Source organism: Eucalyptus grandis, chromosome 4 (genome assembly GCF_016545825.1).
Source record: "Eucalyptus grandis isolate ANBG69807.140 chromosome 4, ASM1654582v1, whole genome shotgun sequence".
Classification (NCBI taxonomy): Eukaryota; Viridiplantae; Streptophyta; class Magnoliopsida; order Myrtales; family Myrtaceae; genus Eucalyptus; species Eucalyptus grandis.
Genome location: NC_052615.1, coordinates 27107082 through 27132270, shown reverse-complemented (window position 1 = coordinate 27132270; position 25189 = coordinate 27107082). Strand labels below are relative to the sequence as shown.

The window sequence follows — 25189 nt, the reverse complement described above, 5'->3', positions numbered from 1 at the left end:
TCATGTTCATACCCATTTCGGACTTGACTTAAACTCGGAATGTTTTGCTCATTTTTCATGATTTTTGATCCGATAAAAGTGAAATTTTATTGCATATATGGCTTCTCCTCCTCAATACGAGCATTTTGGTGGGTAAAACGCCTCTAGACGACGCCGGAAGCGGCTGCACGCGCCTCCACGCGCCGAGACAGAGCTCGGAGTTGGTCCCACGCGCCGTCGCACCGCCTCGCGCGTGCGTAGGCACGACGACGCATGGCTCAAGCTCTCGCATGCGCGCCGACGCGTGGACTGACACATGGCTTCGCGTGCGTGGACCACCTCAACAGTTCCGCCTCCGCCGACACGTGTCGGCGATGATGTCATAGTGACGTCACATACGCTGCCTTACGTGCAACCGCCACGTGGCATGTGACGTCATCGATGACGTCACCTCAGACCCGATCGGTTGTTGACTAGGTCGACCCGACCCGGGTTGACCGGGTTGACCCGACCTGCTGACCGGGTTGACCCGACCCGTGACTGTGCTGACCGGTTCGATCATTGACCGGTCGAATCGGTTGATCGGTCCAACCGTTTGACCGTTGACCGGTCGGACCAATAAGCGGCTTTCGGATCGGTTCGGTACGCCAGCGCGTGCTACTCCCGCGCCGCACACTCTAGCGGCGCGTGAGGGTGCGTTTGAGGTATGTTAGGCGCGTGGTTGATGTCGGCGTGCTCGTATGTAAATTTCCTATCTTGTGGTGTGCTTATTTGGATTTTTTGATGCATTTATGGATATGAAAATGCATGTGAAACCCTAAGGTACGTGATTTTGGGGGTAATTTTGGCGTATTTTCATGTATTGCTCTATGGTTTTGGAAATACAAATGCATGCCTATGATTATATCATCATTTGAGGAATATGTGTAGTGTTGATTTATTAAAAGCATGTATTAGTGGATGGAGCAATGCAATTAGCATGGCTTGTGATTTTTAGTGACAAATAATCTCTGTCATCAAGTCTAAAATCACATGTGAAAGGTAAATGTGAGTTATAAAGTTATATCCTTGATATGAGAGAATTTCGATAATTCAGTTGGGTTGTGACCGCCAAAGTGACACACTTGATTGGTTTTGAGAAACATCATTCGCATATTGTAAAGAGATGTCTCCTATTCTGATGCATGTTTATACTCCCAAATGAGATAATTGTGTGTTAGTTTATGGAGGGATACATGTACAATATATGATTGAAAAGTGACTAGCCCTAGTGGTTCATACACCCAAAGGTGGTGAATTCGCGAAATGTTAGAATATATTTTCATGGACCGCTATCATGTGAAGAATATATAATTGTATGTCATGTATTCTGCACAAAGGTACTTATATGATGATGTATGTAGCTCTTGAGATATGTGTTTAACACTCACATGATGTTAATTATATGTATTGCTTGTAATCAGTCACCTTCTCTGTAAATGGCAATTCCATTGCGATTGAGGTTCTTACTGGATCAAACTTCAAGAAGTGGAAAGATGATTTTCTGTTTGGGATGGAGTTGATAGATGTTCATATTGCTCTTACTGAGGATAGGCCGGTAGACCTTACTGATGCCAGTACAAAAGTCCAGAAAGTACGTTTTGCTGCATGGGAAAATAGTAATAGAATTTGCTTGCTCATTATGAAACGGTCAATTCAGGAACATTTAATGAGTGGCTTGCCAATTAACTGTACTGTTAAGGAAATGATGAAAGCTTTGGAGGCCAGGTATCGTGTCTCTTCCAATGCTTAGATAGGTACACTTATGCAATCGCTCTTTAATATAAAGTATGATGGTTCGACTGGAGTTAGAGATTATGTGCTTAGAATGGTAGATCTTTAGAAAAAACTCCGAATTCTTCAAGTTGATATCCCTGAAGCTTGCATTGTGCATCAAGCATTAAATACTCTTCCTCATGACTTTGGAATTATCAAGACGAACTATAGTTCGCAAAATGAGACTTGGTCAATCAATGACCTTATAGTTAGAGTGGTGGCAGAGGAAGAGAAACTGAAGAAAGAGAGGGGGCATCTTGCCTTGTATGCCTCTAATTCTGCCAGCAGGAAGGGTAAATGGATTGCACATCATAGAGGAAATCCTAAAGCCATAGGGACTTCTAACTATATATCTCATAAGAAGGGAAATCCTGAAGCAGCTGGCCCCTCCACCACTATGGCTCCTAGAAAGGCACCTTTTAAGAGGGAGGGTGTCCTTTGCTATTTTTGTAGGAAGAGGGGACACATAAAGAAATACTGTGATAGCTATAAAGCTTGGTTATCTAAAAATGAGCATAAAGGTAATGATTCTTTGGCATTTGTCTGTGAATCCAACCTATTTGAAGCCTCATCCAGTTCTTGGTGGCTAGACAGTGGTGCGACTAATCATGTTGCATTTACCATACATGGATTCATAAACATAAGGACGCCAAATCAGGATGAATCAAAGCTCATTGTGGGAAATAACGACAAGATCAACGTTGAGTTCGTGGGAGATGTCATTTTGATTTTAGATACTGGTTTTAATATAATATTAAGAAACACTTTCTATGTACCTTCCTTTAGACAGAACTTAGTCTCCGTATCATGTTTGGACATGTGTGGTTACTCTTTTGAAATAAAGAACAATGCAGTATCTATGTTCTTTAGTTCAAATAAAGTTGGATGTTGCAACATGTTAATGGATTGTATGAATTGTGTTTATCTCCCAATGATATATACGTCGCTAATAGAGTTGAAAGTGCTGTTCCCAAAAGACCTCTACCTAAGGAACATTTTTATGTGTTATGGCATAAACGACTAGGTCATATATCCAAAGAAAAAGTAGAAAGGCTAATTAAGACACACATCCTACCTACTCTTAAAGGTGACCTAGAAACTTGCATAGACTGTTGTAGAGGAAAGATGGCTAAGATAAAGAAGAAAACCGCAGTTCGAAGTTATGACTTACTGGAAGTCATTCACACCGATATCAGTGGACCCTATACTGCAACTTTGGATAGAAAATTTTATTTCATCACGTTTATCGATGATTATTCTCGGTATGGTTACCTATTCTTGATTAAGGAAAAGTCTGAATCTCTTGACAAATTCAAGATCTATCGAACTGAAGTTGAGAAACAATTAGGAAAGGTAATAAAAGTGGTTAGATCTGATCAAGGTGGAGAATATTATGGAATACATGGCAATGTTGGACAAATTAAATGACCATTTGCTAAATACTTAGAGGATTCTGGGATAGTGGCTCAGTTCACAATGCTTGGAAGTCCTGAACAAAATGGTGTGGCTGAAAGGTGCAATCGTACTCTCATGGATATGGTAAGGTATATGATGAGTAGGACTAATTTGCTTGACTTTTTGTGGGGTGAGGCTTTAAAAACAGCCCTTTATATATTGAATCGTGTTCCTACTAAAGCTGTTACATCGACTCCTTTTGAGTTATGGATTGGACGCAAACCAAGTTTGAACCATTTCAAGGTCTGGGGATGTCCTGCAGAAGTAAGATTGAATAATCCAACATTAGGTAAGTTGGAGGCAAAAACCACTCGATGGTACTTTGTATCTTACTCAGAATATTCAAAGGGATATCGGTTTTATAATCTAAGTGGAGGAACAAGGATTGTAGAATCACAAACGGCCAATTTTCTGGAATTTGATGTAGCCGAAAAGCATGATTGCTCACAAATTAGTGAACATGACAACATGATGAGACCGGCTATGTCTTTCTCCTTACCCATGTAGACGATTATGGAGCCTATTGTGCCACAAACTGAACCTGTTAATATTGAGGATCCTATTGATGAAATGGTCACAGATGAAGTTCTTCAAGTTCCTCAGACTCAAAATGAAGTTACAGTGGTTCCACTTAGAAGGTCTACTAGGGAAAGGCGTTCAACTATATCACCGGACTATATAGTCTATTTAGGAGAACATGATTACGATATAGGCTGCATTATAGATCCTGTGACTTATATAGACGCCGTTTCCTATCCTCAATCAAGTTTATGGTTGGATGCAATGAGAGATGAGATGCAGTCTATGAAATATAATGGCGTTTGGGAGCTTATCGAATTACCGGAAGGTTGTAAGCCTATAGGTTGCAAGTGGATTTATAAGACTGAAAGATATTCAAAAGGAAAGATTGAGAAATTTAAAGCTAGACTTGTGGCCAAGGGCTTCACTCAAAGAGAAGGGATAGACTATGAAGCAACTTTTTCTCCAGTTTCTTCTAAAGACTCCTTTAGAGTGATCATGGCGTTAGTAGCTCATTTTAACATGGAACTACACCAGATGGACGTTAAAACTGCTTTTTCTAAATGGAGACCTTGATGAGGAGGTTTATATGGTGCAACCTGAAGGTTTTGTAGCAAATGATTCAAGTAAGTTTGTATGTAAATTGAAGAAGGCTATTTATGGTCTCAAACAAGCTTCTAGACAATAGTACATGAAGTTTCACAATGTTATTACTTCTTTTGGTTTTGTTGAGAACAAAGTAGATCAATGCATATATTGCAATGTCAGTGGGAGGTAATTTATTTTTCTTATACTTTATGTGGATGATATTTTGCTTACAAGTAGCGATGTTGGATTGCTGCGTGAAACAAAACAGATGTTGTCAAAGAATTTTGACATGAAAGACCTAGGTGAGGCGTCCTTCATTCTTGGAATTGAAATCCATAAGGATTGTTGTCATCGTATGTTAGGTTTATCTCAAAAGGCATATGTTGATCGTATTTTGGAGAGATTCAACATGCAAGATTGCAAACCTGGTACTGTTCCTGTCGTTAAAGGTGTCAAGTTGAGTCTCTCACAATGTCCTCAATCAGATTTTGAGAAAAATCAAATGAAGGATGTGCCTTATGCTAAATCACTTGGAAGTATCATGTATGCTCAAGTTTGCACCAGACCAGACATCGCTTTTGTAACAGTGCTTTTAGGCAGATATCAGTCAAATCTAGGACACAATCACTAGGTTGCTACCAAAAAGGTCTTGAGATACTTGAAAAGAACAAGAGATTATATGCTGATGTATAGATATGTCAATGATTTGCGATTGTTGGCATATTCAAATGCAGATTTTGCTGGTTGTGAGGATGATAGGAAGTCGACAACATGATATATATTTATGTTAGCAGGAGGTGCAATATCATGGAAAAGTGAGAAACAGAAATCTATATCTTATTCTACCATGCAAGCAGAGTTTATAGCATGTTTTTTCAGCTGTCACTCAAGCAATTTGGCTTCGGAACCTCATTAAGGAATTGACTGTATTTGATTTTGTGGATAGACCTATACAGTTATATTGTGATAACAATTCTATTGTGTTGTTTGTCAATAACAACAGAAGTCTCAAAGGGTCTAAGCATATGGAAGTCAAGTTTTTGACCATAAAGGAAATGGTACAGAATGGTGACAGTATAGTAGAGCATGTTCCCACGGACGATACGTTCGCAGATCCACTGACTAAAGGCCTACGCCTTTGTGTATTTGAGCGGCATATCATGAACATGGGCTTAGGAGAATCAGTGGATACTGTCATTTAGTGGGAGCTATTTCTGGTTTGCTCAAATGAAGTATACTTTTGTATTTTGTTACTTTTTGTAACGTTTCGATATATGTCAACTCCTTCTGTATAAGTTGTTATTGAGTTGTGTACATATATCTAAGGAAAATCTCGAGGTATTGTGTAAATCTTGAGTAAAGGCTAGGGGCATCCAATTATTAGCCTTATACGTATGTCTCAGTTACACATAAAGAAAGGTTAACCATAAAGATAAGACATATGTGGGTTCATTAGAACCATAAAGATATTCTCTAGTGCCACATCTGGTTTTCTGTGACACTTAAAGGTAAGAGAATAGTGACCGACAAAGATGATAACACATAAGGTGAAACTCTTTATGAGGTGTTATCCGTTTGCCACACAACCATATTGAATTCATATCAATAAAGTTGAAAGCATTCGTGACTATAGAAGGTTCTGTATGAATATATGCAGTTATCACCGTGATTCGATGTTGGAGACTTTATGGGATAAGATTGACTATTAAGAATTGCCACTAGACCAACATAAAGGTGCACACATAAAGTACAGTCTCAATTAATATAGCCAAAGTGGGAGAATGTAAGAGTTTTCTTTATATGGGCTACATTCATCGAGATTGTAATTACCGTTTTATGGCGTTGGTCTAATAAGGTAAGGCATAAAGTTTCTTAACAGTCGAATATGGGCCTGGCTTGTGCGGGTTGAGTTGGGCCTGGCCCGTGATGAGTGGGCCCGTCCAAAACTCTATAAATAGCGCTAATATCCCTCCTCTAGCCCTCACTCTTCCAAAATTCTCTCTCAACTCACATAAGGTAATCTGTGAGTGGTGGTCTCATCGAGGCAGGAATCGAGGGTCATAGAGGAGAAGATCTTTAGCATTAAAGGCTCGGATTGCTGTGGTTTCTGCTCCAAGAATGATGAATTCAAAATCAGGTACACAAATCTTCGTCTTCCCCTTCAGGATGTTCGATTTTCTAGCTATGTTGATCTTGGGAAGCCGTTTAGACGGCCTACATCCTTTCCCATAAAACTCTTTCTACTTCACTGATGTGGAAATCCCTGAGCTCTTATAAGAATGGCTATTATGGTTCATGTCCATCTCGCTGTCTCTCAAGGGTACGTGCACCATTAAAATTCTCTGTTCGAAAAAGCGAACTGGACTAAAAGCATCACTGTAAATGTTTGTTCTGTGGAAATTTGAGAATTCATGCCAATGGAAGCAACTGAAGTACAATGTCTTGGTGGAGATGTGTCGTAATTTACTTCCAAGTATATCCGCCCCTAATAATGGGGGGTTTTTCGATATAGGATTGTGTGCATAGCTTTTAACATTCATTTGTGGAATCTTTTCTGACGTCTCAATTACTCAATGCTATTTAATTGCCGATGTTATGAAATGCATATCCAATTTAGCCAATGTGTAAAATTGTACCCTGGTGTCTTTAATCACTAAAAGCAGTTACTAGGATCAGTAAATTGTGTTTTAGGTGGCCGAATGAGGATAAAATAGAGACATAAGCTGTTCATATTGGTATTGAACAAGAATTGAGAATGTCTCCAAAATTAAATTCGTCGCTTGATGCGATTATCACTTTATTGCAGGAAGAGTTGGATCGCCTTGCTTCTAGCTACCCAGATGGCTTTAAAATTTACTACGTTCTGAACCAGGTAAATGTTATTTCTCCTTATATGCAATAGCGAACTTCTCAAAGCATATGTCTGTAATTCCCATTCGTGCTGTTTATTAATTAAAATTCATTGACTTAAATCTTACTAAGTTCTATTCCTTCGTCCTCAGCCTCCTGAGGGTTGGGATGGCGGTGTTGGATTTGTGTCGAAGGAAATGATTCAAACCTACTGCCCTGCACTAGGGCCAGGAATTCAAGTTACCGTCCAAAGCCTTTTCTCATGCTCTTGGGGACTGTTTATCAGTGTGGATGTGCTTATGCTGATCGAGATTGTAAATACTTTATCTTACATATGAGTGTTGTACAGCAATTTTTATGCAAAATAGGTTCCAATATAAACATGGTTAACGCTGTTCCCAGACTAGAAAAACATGGTGGGTCAGGAACAGAGTCCAATGCAAATAGGATAGGGTACATGGTCCAAAAAAAGAGAACCGGTTACAACAGGGTCGGGTACAGGGTCCAGATCTAGACCCTACCCACCTTGGACCTGATCATCCCTATAGAGTTGTAGTATGAATATGGGATTTTATGTGTACCGAGAAGTTTGAGACAGGACATAAATGACACTGATCGAGACCAATGACATTATCATCAATTAATCATCGGTACATATCATTAAGCTCTTTTTTTCCGGCTACCCTAGAAAAATGATCTGTTATCTGGTCTACATAGAATCACTTTATTCCTGATAATATCATGTCCCCTACCTTAAACAGATCGACACATAGTAACATTGTCATCCAAAAGTTTTAAATAAATCCTAAGCCGAGTGTATCTTGAACATGTCTAAACAACATTCAGTCCTGAGTACTCTGTAATAGAATTTGTGATAATATTCCTCCCAAGTGAAGCTCTTGTAAACTGCTGGATGTTCGTGGTCAATCAAGCCCTGAGCAGGTCGAATTAGGCCTTCTGGGGATGGGCAATAAAACGTTGGGATGGAGATTCTCTCAGTGTTACAGTTTACCACTGCTCTGTGAAGGACGCTCTTGTACTTGTCATTGCTAATGACCTGATTCAAGCAACAATCATGTCCAGTTCTTGGACTTGTTAGGAAAACAACTGATGAACTTGTGCAAAAAGATGGAATCAATCTTCATTGGCCAGAATAATTATGCCAATTTTGTTTCTTGTACTTAGCTAAAAGAGTCGCTACTTCCACTTTTAATAAATTGTCGTACCAAATTCTCTTCCTCATTAGCTTAGAATCTCATACTTGGACATGGTTTAAAAGAATTAGCTTAGAATCTCATACTTGGACATGGTTTAAAAGAATGTAGCCAAAGTACCTGCATTTGATCTCCTATGTTGACAATGAAGGTGTTATGGATGGGGTTGACAGCAACCCATTTTCCATTTTTAAGGACTTGTAAACCAGGCACGTCGTCTTGAAGAAGGATGGTGATCAAATTCGGGTCGGTGTGGCCGGGCAACCCGTAAGTGAGCTCGGGCTGTGGGCATGGTGGATAGTAGTTCATAGCCATGTGCTGACCATGCTTGCCCAAGTTCTGGCTTATGTATTCCCTTTCAAGCCCCAAGCTTTCTGATATGGCTTCCAATAGTTTGAGCACAAGTTCTCTCACTCTTGTGCAATACTCACCCACCTCCTTCCTGCTTATCAAAAAGATTGAACCAGCGATGCAGTTAAGGCGTGCCCACTGATTATATCGGTCAAGACACTTGAAGTTCGGATCGGGAACTTTTAGGTGGGCTGTTTCGTACTTCCACGACATGGTAGTCATAAAAAATCAGTCGAAAGTACCACTCTCTTTTTCTTAATTCTGATTGGCCCACGCCTCGTTTGAATCAGTATTGTCTGTTGGTGAAGGGTGTGCTCTACCCCTTATTTTCTTCGGTCTTACATTTTTTCTGTTGAGAGATTCTTGATATTGCTCTCTTTTTGTTTGGCAAATATCAGACTTTAGAAACTACAGCGAGCAAGCTTTTAACTTTCCAGACTTCACAGGAGAAAGCTTGTGAAATCCTCATGATCAACATGAATCTTCCAACGGTTGAATATTACAAAGATCATGTGCGTCTACATATTTCCCTATTTTCTATTTAGAAGGAAGCCCCATCTCATATGGTAATTATCTTCGGCCTAAGAAATAGAAACCTTTTGGATCAAATAAGATCCGATCCTAATAGAAATTGCTCACGTGTGATAATGGGAATAATCAAACTCATTGGGCATCTTATAAAGGCGCACAAGCTCATTCTCTAACCACTAAGCCATCCCAATCAAGAAGATATATTAAAAGAAGACATCAGTTAATGTTGAACATTTGAGTCAAAATAAACAAATCACATGATGAGAATAAGCTTTGTTTATTACCTGAATGATGGAGGATTGGTCGGCCACTCATGCAATGAGTGGCAATGGAGACTCAAGAAGTCCCTCCAGTTAGACACCGTCTCTGTATTGAGATTAAAGCTAGTCGAAAGCCTGGTCGATTTCGTGGGGTCATCGCAGTAATTCTTCAGCCTCTCGCTCTCCGGCAAGTGGAAAAATTCCCTATGTTCATGATGGCCTGCACCTTCTCTTCCGGTATCCCGTGGTTCTTGATCTGCCAAAGAAAATGTTGAGCAGAATCACATGAGACAGAGCAAAAACTCATCATGGGATGATCAGATATCAAGTCTTAAGTGACACCCTTTTGCTTACTTAGCATATTTAAGCCGACGCACAGAGTAATATACAAATATCGCACCTGAAAGAAACCATCTTGTTGACATGCTCGACCAATCTGTCTTATGATATCATCACGGTTGGGACCAGAGAGGCCTTGGAGATCTACGAGAGGGATGGAGGAGGCATCTGAGGCCTCGACCTCAGTGAGGTTCGGCCGGTCAGCCTCGGACCGGATGTAATTGTCGGGCACACGGTCGATGCCGGACGCGAGGTCGGTGAGCAAGAGCTTTGCAGCAGCTGGAGCCATGTACCGCAGCACTGCAATTATTGCTTGGTGGACACACAACAAATTTTGTATTTATAAAGAAACATATGGTCGAAAAACTAAAAAAAATATAAATACCTCTCTTCCCATGTGGTCAGTATATAAATTCTGACTGATTTCTTTTTTCTTTTTTCCTTTTATCCCCGTTTTCGATGTCGACCTGATATTTGATGTAAAAGTGGCATGGTTGCAGACATCTATGACTTGAGCTTATCACGATGGAGCTTGCCTGCCCCATTTAAATTGCTCAGTGTTTCGTGTCATCACATCGAGATGCTAAGCATTATGCAAGAAATGCACAAGTTCGTTTTTCGAACGCTTCTAATTTCGTTTTTGGGCCGTTCCTTACAATTTGAAAGAAGATCATCCTTTTTTTTTTTTTTTTTAATTTCTCATGTACACTTTTCCATCTAGAAAGAGAGCGATTACGTAAGTGAATCCGTCACCAGCCTTACCTCAGCCAAAAACTGGAATTAGTCTCGAGGAAGTTGCGCCTTGTTGATTTGAAAAGGATGCAAGAGAAACAAATTCGTACTTTTCTCGTTCTCACCAAATCGTCGACCTAAAAAGCAGAATATGACGTCATCGGTTTGATGTGAGACCGCCGACGTCAGCATAGAATATGCTCTACAGCTATTTAGCTGTATTAATCATGCCAACGAATACTTTGATTGCCATCGTGGTTACATGGGGACCGCGTGGGGGATGACGAGATGACGGCTGACGGACAGATGTTTCATTTATATAACGATGGAAACGTGGAAAGAGAAAAAGTGAAAAACGGAAACTTACCGACACCATAAAAATTGACTCAACGTTGACGAGAGAACATTCAGGTCCGCAGGGAATCCACGTTGACGAGAGAGGTCAAAGATTTGAAAGACCTTCAGGTCGGCAGGGAATCCGCGAGAAGAGTCCTCGTGGGATCCACAATTCTGGAGAGAAAAAGAGACGCTATTTTGAAAAAAATTCAGTCGGACCCGAGAAGCAACCGAGGAGGTGAGCGGCTTTGAGCCGCGGAAGTTGTCGTCGACCTCCGCCTCCTTCGATGCCACCGCCACCGCTGCCGCCTCCTCCTCACCGCCCTCGCAGCTCCCGCTGGCCTCCAAGGTCCAGCGGCTAGCAGACGATGTCCAGGTTTTTCCAAAACACTCCGATTGTCTCGCGCTCTGTTTTTGGCTCCCGATTGAGTTGGGGGATTTGCCTGTTTGGAATGCTTGCTTCTTGCTTCGGTCGATTCTTTCTCTGTTGCCGAGCTCGAGAAGAGCGATTTGCGGATGCAGCTTGCGAGGCAGGATTACTTGGAGCTGAGACAAGAGGCAAGCGAACTGCAGGGATATTCCAACGCGAAGCTCGATCGAGTCACGCGCTACCTCGGCGTTCTCGCCGACAAGACGCGGAAACTAGGTGAGGCGGTGCGGCGTCTGTTGTGCCTCGATGCGCGTTTGCTTTCTTATTTTGGTTTTTGACAGGTTTTGTGCTTTGTGTCAGATCAAGTCAACCTTGAAGGCGAGGCTAGGATAGCACCGCTCGTCAGTGAGAAGAGGAAGTTGTTCAATGAGTTGTTGACATCCAAAGGTCAGTCTTGTTGGAGAAATCCTCGTGAAGTGTTTTGAAGTTGACAAAATGTTTCCATCAGTCTAGTTTGAAGGCTTGCAGACTCTGTTATTTAAAGTCTAAAGACTTCCGGACAGCCAGACTCAAGACTCAATGTCTATCCTCATTGACAGTTTCTAATCCGTTGAAGAAAGGATTTCTAGAACTGGATGTTTCATTAAGGATGTGGCATTATCGACTGGAGAAGATCTCTTGGTTGGATATGACAAAACGAGATCCTTTGTTTGATCATAATTGATCTAAAGATTAATGATCCGTTGATTGGCAAAATATACTTGGAAGGTTCTACTTATGGAAACCGAGATCCTGATTGTATGGGCGAACATGATTGATGGGCTATCGACATGTTCCTTTAATAGCTCGAATGATCTTCCTAATTGATTCCGTCTAACGGGTAGATTGAAGGAATTCCTCGGTAAGTGCCAACGGGTATGATGGCATGAAAGAGTATATAAGGAAGACGTTCCAGTTGTTCGAGAGTGTGCACGATAGAAGAATTCCAAAGTCTGAAGACTCTTGTTCTTAGTCAATTCATTTGTTGAGCAAAATCGTGTAAACAAAAGAGAGTCTATATTCGTGAGAAACCTTGAGGAAGTGTAGGAGAACATCTACACTGTGGAATCAAGGAAAAGTCATGCAGTAACTTCTCTTTTGTTCATAGTGAAATCCAGCCAATGTGGGTCAGTCATGTGGAAGAGTGGACGTAGGCTTGGAATAAGCCGAACCACTATAAATCTTGTGTTCATTTCTCTCTTCCCTAACCTTTACTTTACTTTGATCGTATTCTAGAATCGCTTCCGTATCTCGAAAATTTGTTTGTGCACCTATTCACCCCCTCTAAGTGCTTATACTAGTTATCTCAATTGGTATCGTAGCCGTGTACTCACTTTTGTTGAAGTGTTTTACTTTAGAGTTAAAGATCCATGGCTAGTATGTTGGCTCCAGATCGGTAGAAGGGCAAAGCAATACCGACCACCTTACTTTGATGGAAATGATTACAACATATGGAAAAACAAGATGAAAGCATTCCTAAGATCAAATGATCCTCTAGAATGGGACGTTGTAGAAAAAGGAATCATTCCTAAAGCCGCATCCGTCTCGAAAGAGGAAAAGATGTTGTTGAGTCTAGCGAAATGACTCGGGAGAAGAGAAAATCAAGAGACAAGCTCTTGATGCAAAAGCAATTTATTCTTTATATTGTGCTCTATCCCCTACCGAATATAACATAATATCTTCTTGTGTTACAGCTAAAAGAAGTCTCGGATAGATTAAATATTACCTATGAAGGAACCGATCGAGTAAAAGAGACCGAATCAACATTCTCCTCGGTCAATATGAAGCCTTCAAAATGAAACCAGGAGAATCTATAACGGATATGTTCAGTCGCTTTCGAAATCATGAATGGTCTTGAAAACCAAGGTCAACCAATTTCGATCCCATGAAAGTAAACAAGCTACTGCGTGGACTCTCCAAGGATTGGAATCACATAAAGACCTCAATCGAGAGACCCAAAGAATCATGCCACTATCTCGTTGATGAGTTGGTTGGAACTCTTTAGTCTTATGAAGTGGAACGAATCAATGAAGACGAAGACCCTAAAGGTAAGAAATCCATTGCATTAAAATCTAATGATGATTCCGATGTTACGCATTCTCAAGACGATATGGATGATGAGGAACTTGCTCTCATGATAAGAAGATTCAGAAAGTTGAACAGAAAAGGAAGAAGATTCAATCCAAAGAAACAAAGTTTTCAAAAGCAACAGACTAAGTCAGTTGAGGATGATGAATCAAACAAAGATGTAGTTTGCTTTGAATGCAAGAAAAAGGGACACATCAGACCCAACTGTCCTCTTCTGAGGAAGAAGAAAGGAAAAACTGAAAAGTATCGAAAAGCTCTTAAAGCTGAAACCTGGAGTGATACAGAGTGTGAAGAAAGTGATGATGAATATGCCAATATATGTCTGATGGCTCAATCGGATTCAGATTCAAATTCCGAGACAGATTCAAACTCAGAAAGCGAATTTGAGGTGAGTAACTTCAAAATCCCTATTAAGGTTTCAAAGTATATTGATGAATTGTGTTTTAGTCTTAAGACTTCTCTTAAAAGAATTTCCGAACTCAAGAAAGAAAATTCTGCTCTAAAACAACAGGAAAATATTTTGAAAGAAAAAGTGATAAGTTTAGACAAGAATGTTTCTTTTCTTAAAGAAAGTGAAGATAATTTGTTAAAAGAAAATGCATTCTTGAAAAGTGATATCTCAAATATTTCCAAAAGATTTTCTATAGGATCTGAGAAACTAAAAAAATTCTTTCTATTCAAAGACCTTATTTCAATAAATCTGGTTTGTGAATGACTCGCTAAACCATTCTTTTAATAGATTTTCCTAAAGTGAAGAAAAGAATCAAACAAAGACCCACAAGAGATGCTTACAAAAATCATTTTAAAATGATCTTTGTAAAACCGATTAGGTCGCAATGCTCTCGATGCTCAAAGTGCGATAGTGCGGATCATTTTGAAAAAGAATGTCCCATGATTTGGAAACCTGTTAAGAAGGTATGGGCAAACCGCATATCATACTAACACCAATGGACCCAAGAAAATATGGGTACCAAAGAAGGTTTGAGTTTCTTTTTTAAATGCAGTCACTATCAAGAAAAAGGTAAAATGGTATCTGGATAGTTGATGCTCAAGACACATGACAGAGACTCAAATTACTTCATAAAGCTTGTTCGAGTAAATGGTGGAAAAGTCTCTTTTGGAGGAAACAACAAAGGAAAAATTATGGGATTTGGAACTGTAAAGATTGGAAATCTCACAATCAGCAATGTTTCCTTAGTGGAAGGGCTCAATTACAATTTGTTCGGTATTAGTCAGCTATGTGATACCGGGTTTCAAAATCAACTTTCAAGAGGGAATATGTTCGAATTAGTTAAGATTCTACTCGGTCATTCATGGGTCGAAGACATGGAAATATCTACCTCTTGGATGTGAAACCGGATGAATCACAATGTCTAATCTCAATCCAAGACGAAGCAAACTTATGGCACGAAAGCTTGGGCACGTCAACATGAAGCAAATAGCCAAAATCTCAGGCAAAGAAGCTTGTTTGTGATCTACCCAATTTATCATACCAAAAGTCTAATCTATGTACACCATGTATATTGGGAAAACAGGTAAGAAATTTCTTTAAACCAATAAATCAAGTTTCCACTAACCGTGTACTGCGGCTTCGCATATGGATCTATTTGGACTAATCGAACACAAAGCATTGGAGGTAAGAAATACTGCCTGGTAATTGTGGATGATTACTCACGATTCACTTGGGTATATTTCTTGGCAAGTAAGTCTGGAACTTTCTCTTACTTTGAAAAGTTTGCTAAAAAGGTTCAAAATGAAAATGGTATGTTATCTCAAGTATAAGAACAGATCATGGAGGTGAATTTGAAAATCATGATTTCACAAAATTCTCGTGATGAATATGGTTTCCAAAGATGTATTCTCCTCTCCATATACTCCGAGCAAAATGGAGTTGTGGAAAGAAAGAATAGATCTCTTCAAGAAATGGCTAGAACTCTTTTAATCGAAAGTAACAACTCTTCACGTTTTGGGTGAAGCGGTTTCTACAGATGTTACATTATAAATAGAGTTTTTCTAAGGCCTATTCTGGAAAAACCCCTATGAACTATTCAAAGAAAATAAGCCTATTGTTTCATATTTTCATGTATTTGGATGCAAATGTTTTATACTGAAAAATGCAAACGATCGAGTTGGTAAGTTTGAAGAAAAGTCGATGAAGGCATCTTCCTTGGATATTCAACCACAAGCAAAGAGTACGAGTCTACAACAAGAAGACTCAAACAGTGGAAGAATCAATGAATGTTAAATTCCAAGACTCTATGCAAAATGAATCCATTCGACTCATCTTGAAGAACCCGAACTCGCTCCGGACTCTATCAAGTCTAAAATAGCTCGACTTTAAAGGACTAGCAACAAGTGACTGTTGAAGATTCAAGTGAAGGAAGTGACCATCAATCGACAAATTAACCAAAGAATCGGAAACATAAGTCCAGGTTATCCCAAAGATCTTATTATTGGAGACATCAATGAAGGAATTCGCACAAGATCCAAAAGGCGTGAAGAGTCTAGTGCTTTGTGGCTCTTATTTCTGAAATAGAACCCAAAAGCATATAAGAAGCTTTATCTGATGAAAGTTGGATTGAAGCTATGCAAGAAGAGCTCAGGCAATTCAGTATTAATGATGTATGGGAATTGACTCCTAAACCAAAAGGTAAATCTATTATTGGAGCTAAATGGGTTTTCAGGAACAAGATGAACGAGAAAGGAAAAGTTATAAGAAACAAGGCAAGACTCGTGGCCAAGGGATACACATAAGAAGAAGGGATAGACTATGACGAGACTTACGCACCAAAGTAGCAAGGTTAGAAGTAATTCGATTATTACTTGCTTTTGCTTGTTATAAGAATTTCAGGTTATTCCAAATGGATGTCAAAAGTGCCTTCCTAAATGGATTCATCCGAGAGGAAGTCTATGTGGAACAACCACCTGGGTTTGAAGACCCAAGGAAACCCAGGACTCGGTTCGGACTCAAAAAGGCTTTATACGGCTTGAAACAAGCACCTCGAGCTTGGTACGACAGACTGAGTAAGTTTTTAATTGAAAATGGATTTGTTAAAGGTAAAGTAGACACTACTCTTTTCATTAAAAGAGAAAGCAAGAGTTTTCTACTTGTTCAAATATATGTCGATGATATTATTTTTGGATCCTCTAATGAAAGTCTCAGTGCAAGAAATTTTCTAAGACTATGCAGATGAATTTGAAATGAGCATGATGGGTGAGTTAACCTTCTTCCTTGGACTTCAAGTGAAACAATCAAGGAAGGAACTTTTATTCATCAAGAAAAACATGCTAATGATATTGTGAAGAAGTTTGGACTGACAATTGCAAGAAGGCTGATATACCAATGTCAAGCTTCGTGAAGATATATAAAGATGAAGAAGGAAAGAAAGTCGACCAAAAGTTATACAGAGTATCATCGGTTTACTTCTTTATCTTACCGCTTCTAGACCGATATTTTGTTTAGTGTTTGCATTTGTGCCAGATTTCAAGCGGACCTAAAGAATCACATTTAAATGCTGCAAAGCGTATTATCAAATATATTGCATCAACTTCAAGCTTCGATCTCTGGTATCCTAAAAGGGGAGACTTTACTCTTCTTGGGTACTCGGATGCGACTTAGCCGGATGCGGAGTTGATAGAAAGAGCACCTCAGTGTTGCCAACTACTTGGAGGCAGGACAGTGTCTTGGTTTTCAAGGAAATAAAGTACAATAGCTCTCTCTACAGTAGAAGCAAAATATGTAGCTCTTGGAAGCTGTTGTTCACAAATTCTGTGGATAAAACAACAGCTAAGAGACTTTGGAATTGAAGATTCATGCACGAAGATTAAATGTGACAACATCAGCGCAATCAATCTCACCAAAAATCCAATTCTTCACTCAAGAGCAAAGCATATAGAGATACGACATCACTTCATTAGAGATCATGTTCAAAATGGAGAAATCTCGATTCAGGTTGGTTGACTCAAAGAACCAACCGGCGGATATATTTACAAAGTCTTTGGAGAAAAATCAATTTGAAATTATCCGTTCCCGCACTCAACATTTTGAGGTTTGAAGAAGTTAAAGTCTAGAGACTCTCGGACTCGAGACAAATAAGACTTTGACTCGTAAGTTATTCTCTCTCTCTAATCTCATTTTGAAAAGATACAATTATTGTTATCTCAAACGCTATCTCAATTGGTATCTTTAATTAACGAAATTATTGCATCGTTTTTTTTGAAAAAGAAGTTATCTTGATATGACCATTTTTCGAAAAATGCAGTTATTTTAAAAGGCATCTTTTCACTTACCATTACAACGGTTGGTATCCCCTCCTTTCGACCGTCTTATATATGGTCAGTTTCCCTTCGCTTAACTCCAAAACCCTAAAAAGCACCAATCTTCCATTCTTGTTTTCTTCTCTTGTTTAATCTTCGAAAAGTTGTCATCTTTCTTGGGAAAGTCAAGCAAGAAATCTTTCAAAGACTAAGAAAGATGTCGTCTTCAAGAAAGTCTTCGAGCATCGCAAGCAGGGGACCACGGCGAATGAGTGAGGGGCCTACGCACTTCGATCTCACCAAGAGGAAGTGTCTCCAAATCAGCGCGAGCCCACAACATTCTCAACAGCGTCATTCTCCTCCATCTAGTCCTCAAGATGTTGATCATCATCAAAATGAAGAAATCATTGAAGATGCAGACCTCGTAAGAGTTCAAAGGCCCTCTTTTATTTATAAGTCAGTATCGTGCTTTAAAAGGGACCGGTACTCCATTGAACTATGTGGATGATTTTCTTAAAGACAAAGGATATGGAAATGAATATATCTTTTGCGAAAAATGGAAAGTTTGGGAATTGCTCGTAAGGGGGTGGCGAAGAAACCCTTGTGAATATCCCAAGTGACCCTCGTGATTGGGGAGTTAATCCGGTGGATGGAAATGATGATGATAAATTATACAGCGAATTTCAACCAAGAATGGGAGTTGCGGCGGAAAATCGAGGAAAAAGGGGAGAGTTGTTTAGATCGAAGGAACATAAGGATCTATACTCAAAATTGCTGAAGCGTGGGGTGATAAACCCTAGGAGTGTGGATTTTGACTTTCGGATGCTTTGTAAATGTGAACTTAAGGGAAAAGTTCGGTCATCTTCAACTTGAGAAATTCTTCTCTGACACAACAGAGGCCTATCCTCATCTAACTGCATATTTCTATTCAAATCTTAGTTTCTTGGATGCGAATAGATTCTCCTTCAGTGTCAAAGATCAAGACTTTGTTGTGAATATGGATATGCTGGCAGATGTGTTAGGAGTTGAGAGAGGAAGATATCAACGGATAAAAGTTTCTGTTGCTCGTACTACTCTGAAACTTGTTAAGGACATGAGAACAGAGGGAAAGATTTCCTATTCAAGGATGAGTGCATTTAACATCTTACTACACAAAATTGTAATCAATTGCCTCAGACCGAAATCAACTTCCAAGACTGATGTCTCAAGTTCAGAGGCAAAGCTAATGTATGCTATCATCTCTGGGAAAAGGTTTTCACTTCCTCACACTGTTATGTTCCATATGTATAGAGCTGTGATGATAGACAGATGACAACTTCCTTATCCAGGTCTTGTGACGAAGTTATTCAGACATCTGAACATTCAACCTCTGCAAATTCTTTGTGGTCGATCATGCGATCATATGGTGGTAGGACTGAAAATGGTGACCAAGATGCGTCTGAAGGAACTAAGCAAGGCATTGGAGAAATTTAAGGAGAAGACTCCAGTCAAAACTCATCAATTCTCTTCGTAGGAAAAAGAAAAGGGAAGGAGCCCATGGGTGCTCCATCCAAGAGAAGAAGAGCTCTCCTTGTTGATGATGAAGATGATGAGGAAAACATCACTATTTCTGCTTTGAAGAATCTCAAATAACTGCTTCCATAAAGAGTCGAAACAGATAGAAGAAAGAGTAGAGAAAGAAGCAGAGGAAAAAGAAATGGAGGAAAGAGAAGAAGAAGAAGAAGAAGAAGAAAGAGGTGCTGAGCAAGAGAGAGTTGAAAAAGAAGAAGAAGAGAAAAGAGATCAAGAAGAAGGAGAACATGAGGAGCACTCTCCACCTGAAGGCATGAACACAGGGGGAGACCAAGAGAAAAGAGGAATGTCCTCAAATCCTACAACCAGTGAGGGAGTCGGTCGATCCCAGCAGATCCGAGGAGGTTTTTGCCTCTCGCCCTGAGGAAGGTCATGAGGTTTCTTCCCCAAATCTGGGTGATTATGCTGATCTACCATCGTCTGCATTTACTCCATCAGATCGTACTAATGCTAGTATGCAGACCGACAATTCAGCAGACTTTCACAGAGTGATGGATATTCTCTTGGAGATGCAAGGTTAGATATATGCATTGGGATGTGAAGTTCAGAACTTGCAGAATGCAGGACAAGTCTCTTCGGGTTCTTTAAATGATCAAATCCAAGCCTTTCTCTTCAGATTCAGGCTAATGCTAAGGGTGAGGACGTTGCACAACCGAAGGAAGACTTAAAAGGCTGGAAGGCATCGTTCGATCAATGGGAGATTTCCAGCTTGTTCGTGTTCCCAAGAATCCTTGACTTCATTTTCATCTCAATTTTTTTATGCTGACAAAAAGGGGGAGAGTTGTGAGACTTGAAAAACTTTGAACTTAAATATGTCGAATTATTGGCTTGTTTGGTTTGTGGTTTGTTTTGACTTGACTTTTGAGTCATGTGTGTCTGGATGTGGACTAAATTTGGATTTGAATTTGACTGCTTATTATTAACTACTATTGATATCTTATGGATGGCTCTACTGCATACTAGACTAACCTATTTTCTGTGGTTGCAAATTCTAGTGTTATTTATTTAGCCATTTATCTCTATAAGATATGCCTATGTGTTTGAGAAATGTTTTGCAGGTCAAATTTTTCCAAATATGCAGGAAAGTTTTGTCACCATCAAAAAGGGGGAGATTGTTGGAGAAATCCTCGTGAAGTGTTTTGAAGTTGACAAAATGTTTCCATCGATCCTAGTCCGAAGGCTTGCAACTCATGTTATTTAAAGTCTAAAGACCTCCGGACAGCCAGACTCAAGACTCAATGTCTATCCTCATTGACAGTTTATAATCCGTTAAAGAAAGGCTTTCCAGAACTGGATGTTTCATTAAGGATGTGGCATTATCGACTGGAGAAGATCTCTTGGCTGGATATGACAAAACGAGATCTTTTGTTTGATCATAATTGATCTGAAGATTAAGGATCCGTTGATTGACAAAGTATACTTGGAAGGTTCTACTTATGGAAACCGAGATCCTGATTGTATGGGCAAACAGGATTGATGGGCTATCGACATGTTCCTTTAATAGCTCGAATGATCTTCCTAATTGATTCCGTCCAACGGTAGATTGGAGGAATTCATTCGGTAAGTGCCAACGGGTATGATGGCATGAAGGAGTATATAAGGAAGATGTTCCAGTTGTTCGAGAGTGTGCACGATAGAAGAATTCCAAAGTCTGAAGACTCTTATTCTTAGTCAATTCATTTGTTGAGCAAAATCGTGTAAACAAAAGAAAGTCTATATTCGTGAGAAACCTTGAGGAAGTGTAGGAGAACATCTACACTGTGGAATCAAGGAAAAGCTGTGCTGTAACTTCTCTTTTGTTCATAGTGAAATCCAGCCGGTGGGCTGTCAGTGCGGAAGAGTGGACGTAGGCTTGGAATAAGCCGAACCACTATAAATCTTGTGTTCATTTCTCTCTTCCCTAACCTTTACTTTACTTTGATCGTATTCTAGAATCGCTTCCGTATCTCGAAAATTTGTTTGTGCACCTATTCATCCCCTCTAGGTGCTTATACTAGCTATCTCAAGTCTTTGGTTTCTTAATTGAGTTTTCCTACTTTCCACATGAAGCATGTGGAGCGGAAGTATTTGGATACATGAGCCGATAATTAAGAAAATTTCTAGTTTGAATTGCAATTCATTTTCGGGATAATGTTCCTGTCGGATGGATGGGTAGAGATAGCTTGCTTGTATGGCAATTTTGCAGTGTGTAGTAGGAGGACAAAACTTGAGTTTAACGAGTAAGATCAAGTTGGAATATGACTGATAGAGTTTTGGCGATGAAGTGCAGATTAACTTGAGATCACACTTTTAGCTGGCAGTTTGTGATGTATTTTAGTGATCATTGTTAGTTCAGGACTGATTATGCCTCAGAGATTCATTAATCTGTAAATGGAGGCTAGATATCAAGAACGTAAATGGTTTTTTACTTTGTGTATCTTCTTCCTCCTCCGTTAGGATCAGTCTGATACTTTAATTGATATTTACATAGAAATTGAATCTCTTGGGTTAAACTAATGGAATTGGACTCCTTTCACATCATCAATTCACCATTGATTGCCCAATCACTAGATTGGTCGACCTAAGTTATACTAATGGTGTTTAAGTGAGAAGGACGATCATCTTCAAGCCATTTGGTTGGCTATGAGTGCAGGAGGTGCGCACACGTTAATTAACTGTTTGGTTTAGAAGTTGGGCTATTTGTTAGTTAGTTGCTGAGGGACTATAGTTCAATTGGTTACTCTCTAATGGAAGCACAAGAATCGATCAAGATAGGGAATTCCTCTATTCTTTGTGTGCTCTCTTCTCTTACTATAATAATTTGTTTCAACAGCTCTTCTCTTCAATTTCCAGTCCTCCCTTTTTGAGGCTGTACGAAGTTTTTTGGTCAGAAATTTATGGGTATTTTCCTTTCCTATAATGATTTGAAGATGCTTTTAATTTCAGGGAACATAAAGGTATTTTGTCGTTTGAGACCATTATTAGGCGATGAAGGTCCCTTTGCTGTAGAATTCCCTGGTGATCTTACTATCCATGTCGACACTGGTGATGAGACCAGTACCAATCCTAAGAAGGATTATGAATTCGATAGGGTGTATGGACCTCATGTTGGACAGGGTGAGCTAGAAAATAATTAATTTTGTTACATAACAGGCAGCATTTGAATTTTTTTTGGGTATATACTAGCTACATGGCTGGTTTGCATGGAGGTTTGTTATCTTACAGTAGGAATGTGCAGCTGATATATTTAATGATGTTCAACCGTTGGTTCAATCATCTTTGGATGGATTTAACGTGTCAATATTTGCTTATGGACAAAGTAACTCAGGAAAGACGCACACTATGGTCTCTCTCTCTCTCAAACATGCTCCCACTGAATATTATCTCCCTATGAGCTAAATATCCAAATATTTTGGTATGGCTTTTTGGATAAAGTATTTTGTTTTTCATTCTTATTGCATTCAATAGGGTACTGATCTGGAATGAGGATGTGTTTTGTGAATTATGCATGTATGGCTGCCATTACGGGCACGGTCCATTAATGCAGATACTTCTGTCAGATATTGGTCTTATGTCATGTCTGAATTTAAGGAGCTAAAAGTTCTTCTGCTTGCATTTCTTAGATCTGATTGTCATTGGTTTGATCTTTGGCAATCATAGTTATCTGAACGGGGGCCTTTGTAACATTATGATGAACCACGTTCACCCACCATGTCATTCCACAATATTCTGATATAGAAGTTGACATGATAGTGTTTTTTTATGCTTTTCAGGAAGGATCTAGCCATGATCGTGGTCTGTATGCTCGTTGTTTTGAGGAGTTCTTCGATTTAGTGAATTCAGATGCAACTGCTACATCTAGATATGACTTTTCTGTCACAGGTTTTGAACTCCACAATGAACAGGTTTCTTTTCTTTTTTACTCACCATAAATAGCTTCAAGTTAGGTGTTCTGAATGTGTACGTTTTGTTCTTGATGTAATCGTGCTTCCACATGCTTATTTATGTAGGTACGAGATTTGGTGCATGAATCAGGAAGGAATTCATCGAAAATCTGCATGGGATCTTCGGATTTTTGTCGAATTTACACAGGAAAAGGTTGACAATCCATTGGATTTTTGAAGGTTCTGAAAGACGCATTTCAAAGTCGAGGAAATGATGTTCTGAAGTTCAATGTTTCTCACTTGTATGGTTTGAATTCCACGCACCCTCTCTTGTTGCTTTTCTGGGTTTTGTGCTTTCTTGATATATTATGATGACAGTGTTAGCTAGAAACTTCATTTTGCTGAAGGGGGAATAAGTGTGCATTTTTTTCTCTTTGAAAGAATTAAAAAATAATTCGTGAGGATACAAAGAATGAAAAATAAATTTGAGCAATTAGTACAGATATACCGTAATGTCTACTGTTATCAATTACCTTTTCAATGGATCAGAAAATAATTTCTGACCAAAGAAACAATTAGTACAGATATACCGTAATGTCTTCTGTTAAAGCACTTTAATACAGAATTTCTGGCCCCTGTGAATATTTCTATTGTTTGTCATCAAAAAGAGGAAAAAGCACTGAATTTTTGCAGGTGCGTTTCTTTATCTTATTTAGGTCAATGATGCGAGGAAAAGGATTTGTATGATAAAGAGAAAGAATTACAAGATGTTAAACATGAGGTTTTGGGGCTAAAACAAGCGTTGAAAGATGCAAATGATCAATGTGTCCTCCTTTTCAATGAAGTTCAGAAGGCATGGAAGGTCTCCTATACTCTGCAGTCAGATTTGAAGGTGTGCAACTTCATAGTGGCATTTCTCCAAGTTTTGTGTGGAACTTGTATGATGATCAATTACTCCGGTTGATGGTTATGTCATTTGCACTTCTGATTAATGCTGGCTTCTCTGAGGAAAAATGTGTCCCAGATTTATTTGAGCAACCTCTTTGAACAAATGTCTTTCTTTAGGGAAATGCCATGGTCACGAACATGGTCCTGGTCACGGTCAAGGCCATGATCACGATCACCGGCATAGTGGAGATGGTCATGACCATGGAAGCCATGACCATAATGACGAGGATCATGCTGGACCTAACCCAAAACCCCAAGTCACAGCTGATGCACATCACCACCATCATGATAAAGAATTTCTGGAACATCATCATGGCCGTGAAACAGATCTTACAGAGCCATTGGTCAAGGCTTGCTGTGATATCAATAGCGAGAAAGAGAGTGGGCCGAAACAGAAGAAGCAATGGAATATTAATGTACAGGGTGCTTATCTTCATGTGCTAGGAGATTCGATTCAGAGTGTTGGCGTGATGATTGGTGGAGCAATCATATGGTATAAGCCTGAGTGGAAGATCATCGATTTGATATGTACCCTTATATTCTCAGTGATTGTGCTGGGCACTACAATAAGAATGCTTCGGAATATTTTGGAGGTTCTCATGGAGAGCACACCGAGGGAGATTGATGCCACGAGGCTGGCACAGGGTCTGTGCGAGATGGATGATGTGACTGCAGTGCATGAGTTGCACATCTGGGCAATAACAGTCGGGAAAGTCTTGCTGGCTTGCCATGTTAAAATAAAGCGTGAAGCCAATGCGGACATGGTGCTGAACAAGGTTGTTGACTTCATCAGAAGAGAATATAACATCAGCCATGTCACTATTCAAATAGAGCGTGAGTAGATGTTGAGCTAGTGAGTTGACCCATCTGTAGTTAGGCATCGATGCACTGAATATATGTGGAGATGTTTGAAGGATCTGGTGATTCAACTTTTCTCGATCACAAAGATGACGAGCACCTACACTATGTTTCCTTGAGAAGCCAGCTGGATCAACACTGATGTTAAATTTCATCTCTTAATTGTCATGTATAAAATGCAGTGTGCACGGCCCTTGTTCGCAACTTTTGGACATGCTGATATTG

At 39.6% G+C, this 25189-nt stretch overlaps 1 protein-coding gene and 2 pseudogenes across 1 annotated transcript; 2 read left to right on the top strand and 1 right to left on the bottom strand.

Moving 5' to 3' along the window:
* Positions 1 to 7883: 7883 nt before the first annotated feature.
* On the bottom strand, positions 7884 to 10190 carry LOC104428857 (annotated as a pseudogene).
* A 1455-nt stretch (positions 10191 to 11645) lies between these two features.
* LOC104428855 lies at positions 11646 to 23560 on the top strand (annotated as a pseudogene).
* Positions 23561 to 24013: 453 nt separating this feature from the next.
* LOC120292593 (metal tolerance protein 1-like) lies at positions 24014 to 24948 on the top strand. Its single transcript, XM_039310862.1, has 2 exons — positions 24014 to 24050; positions 24224 to 24948. Exons 1-2 carry the CDS (start codon positions 24014 to 24016, stop codon positions 24946 to 24948), a joined length of 762 nt encoding a protein of 253 aa, XP_039166796.1.
* The last annotated feature ends 241 nt before the right edge of the window (positions 24949 to 25189 follow it).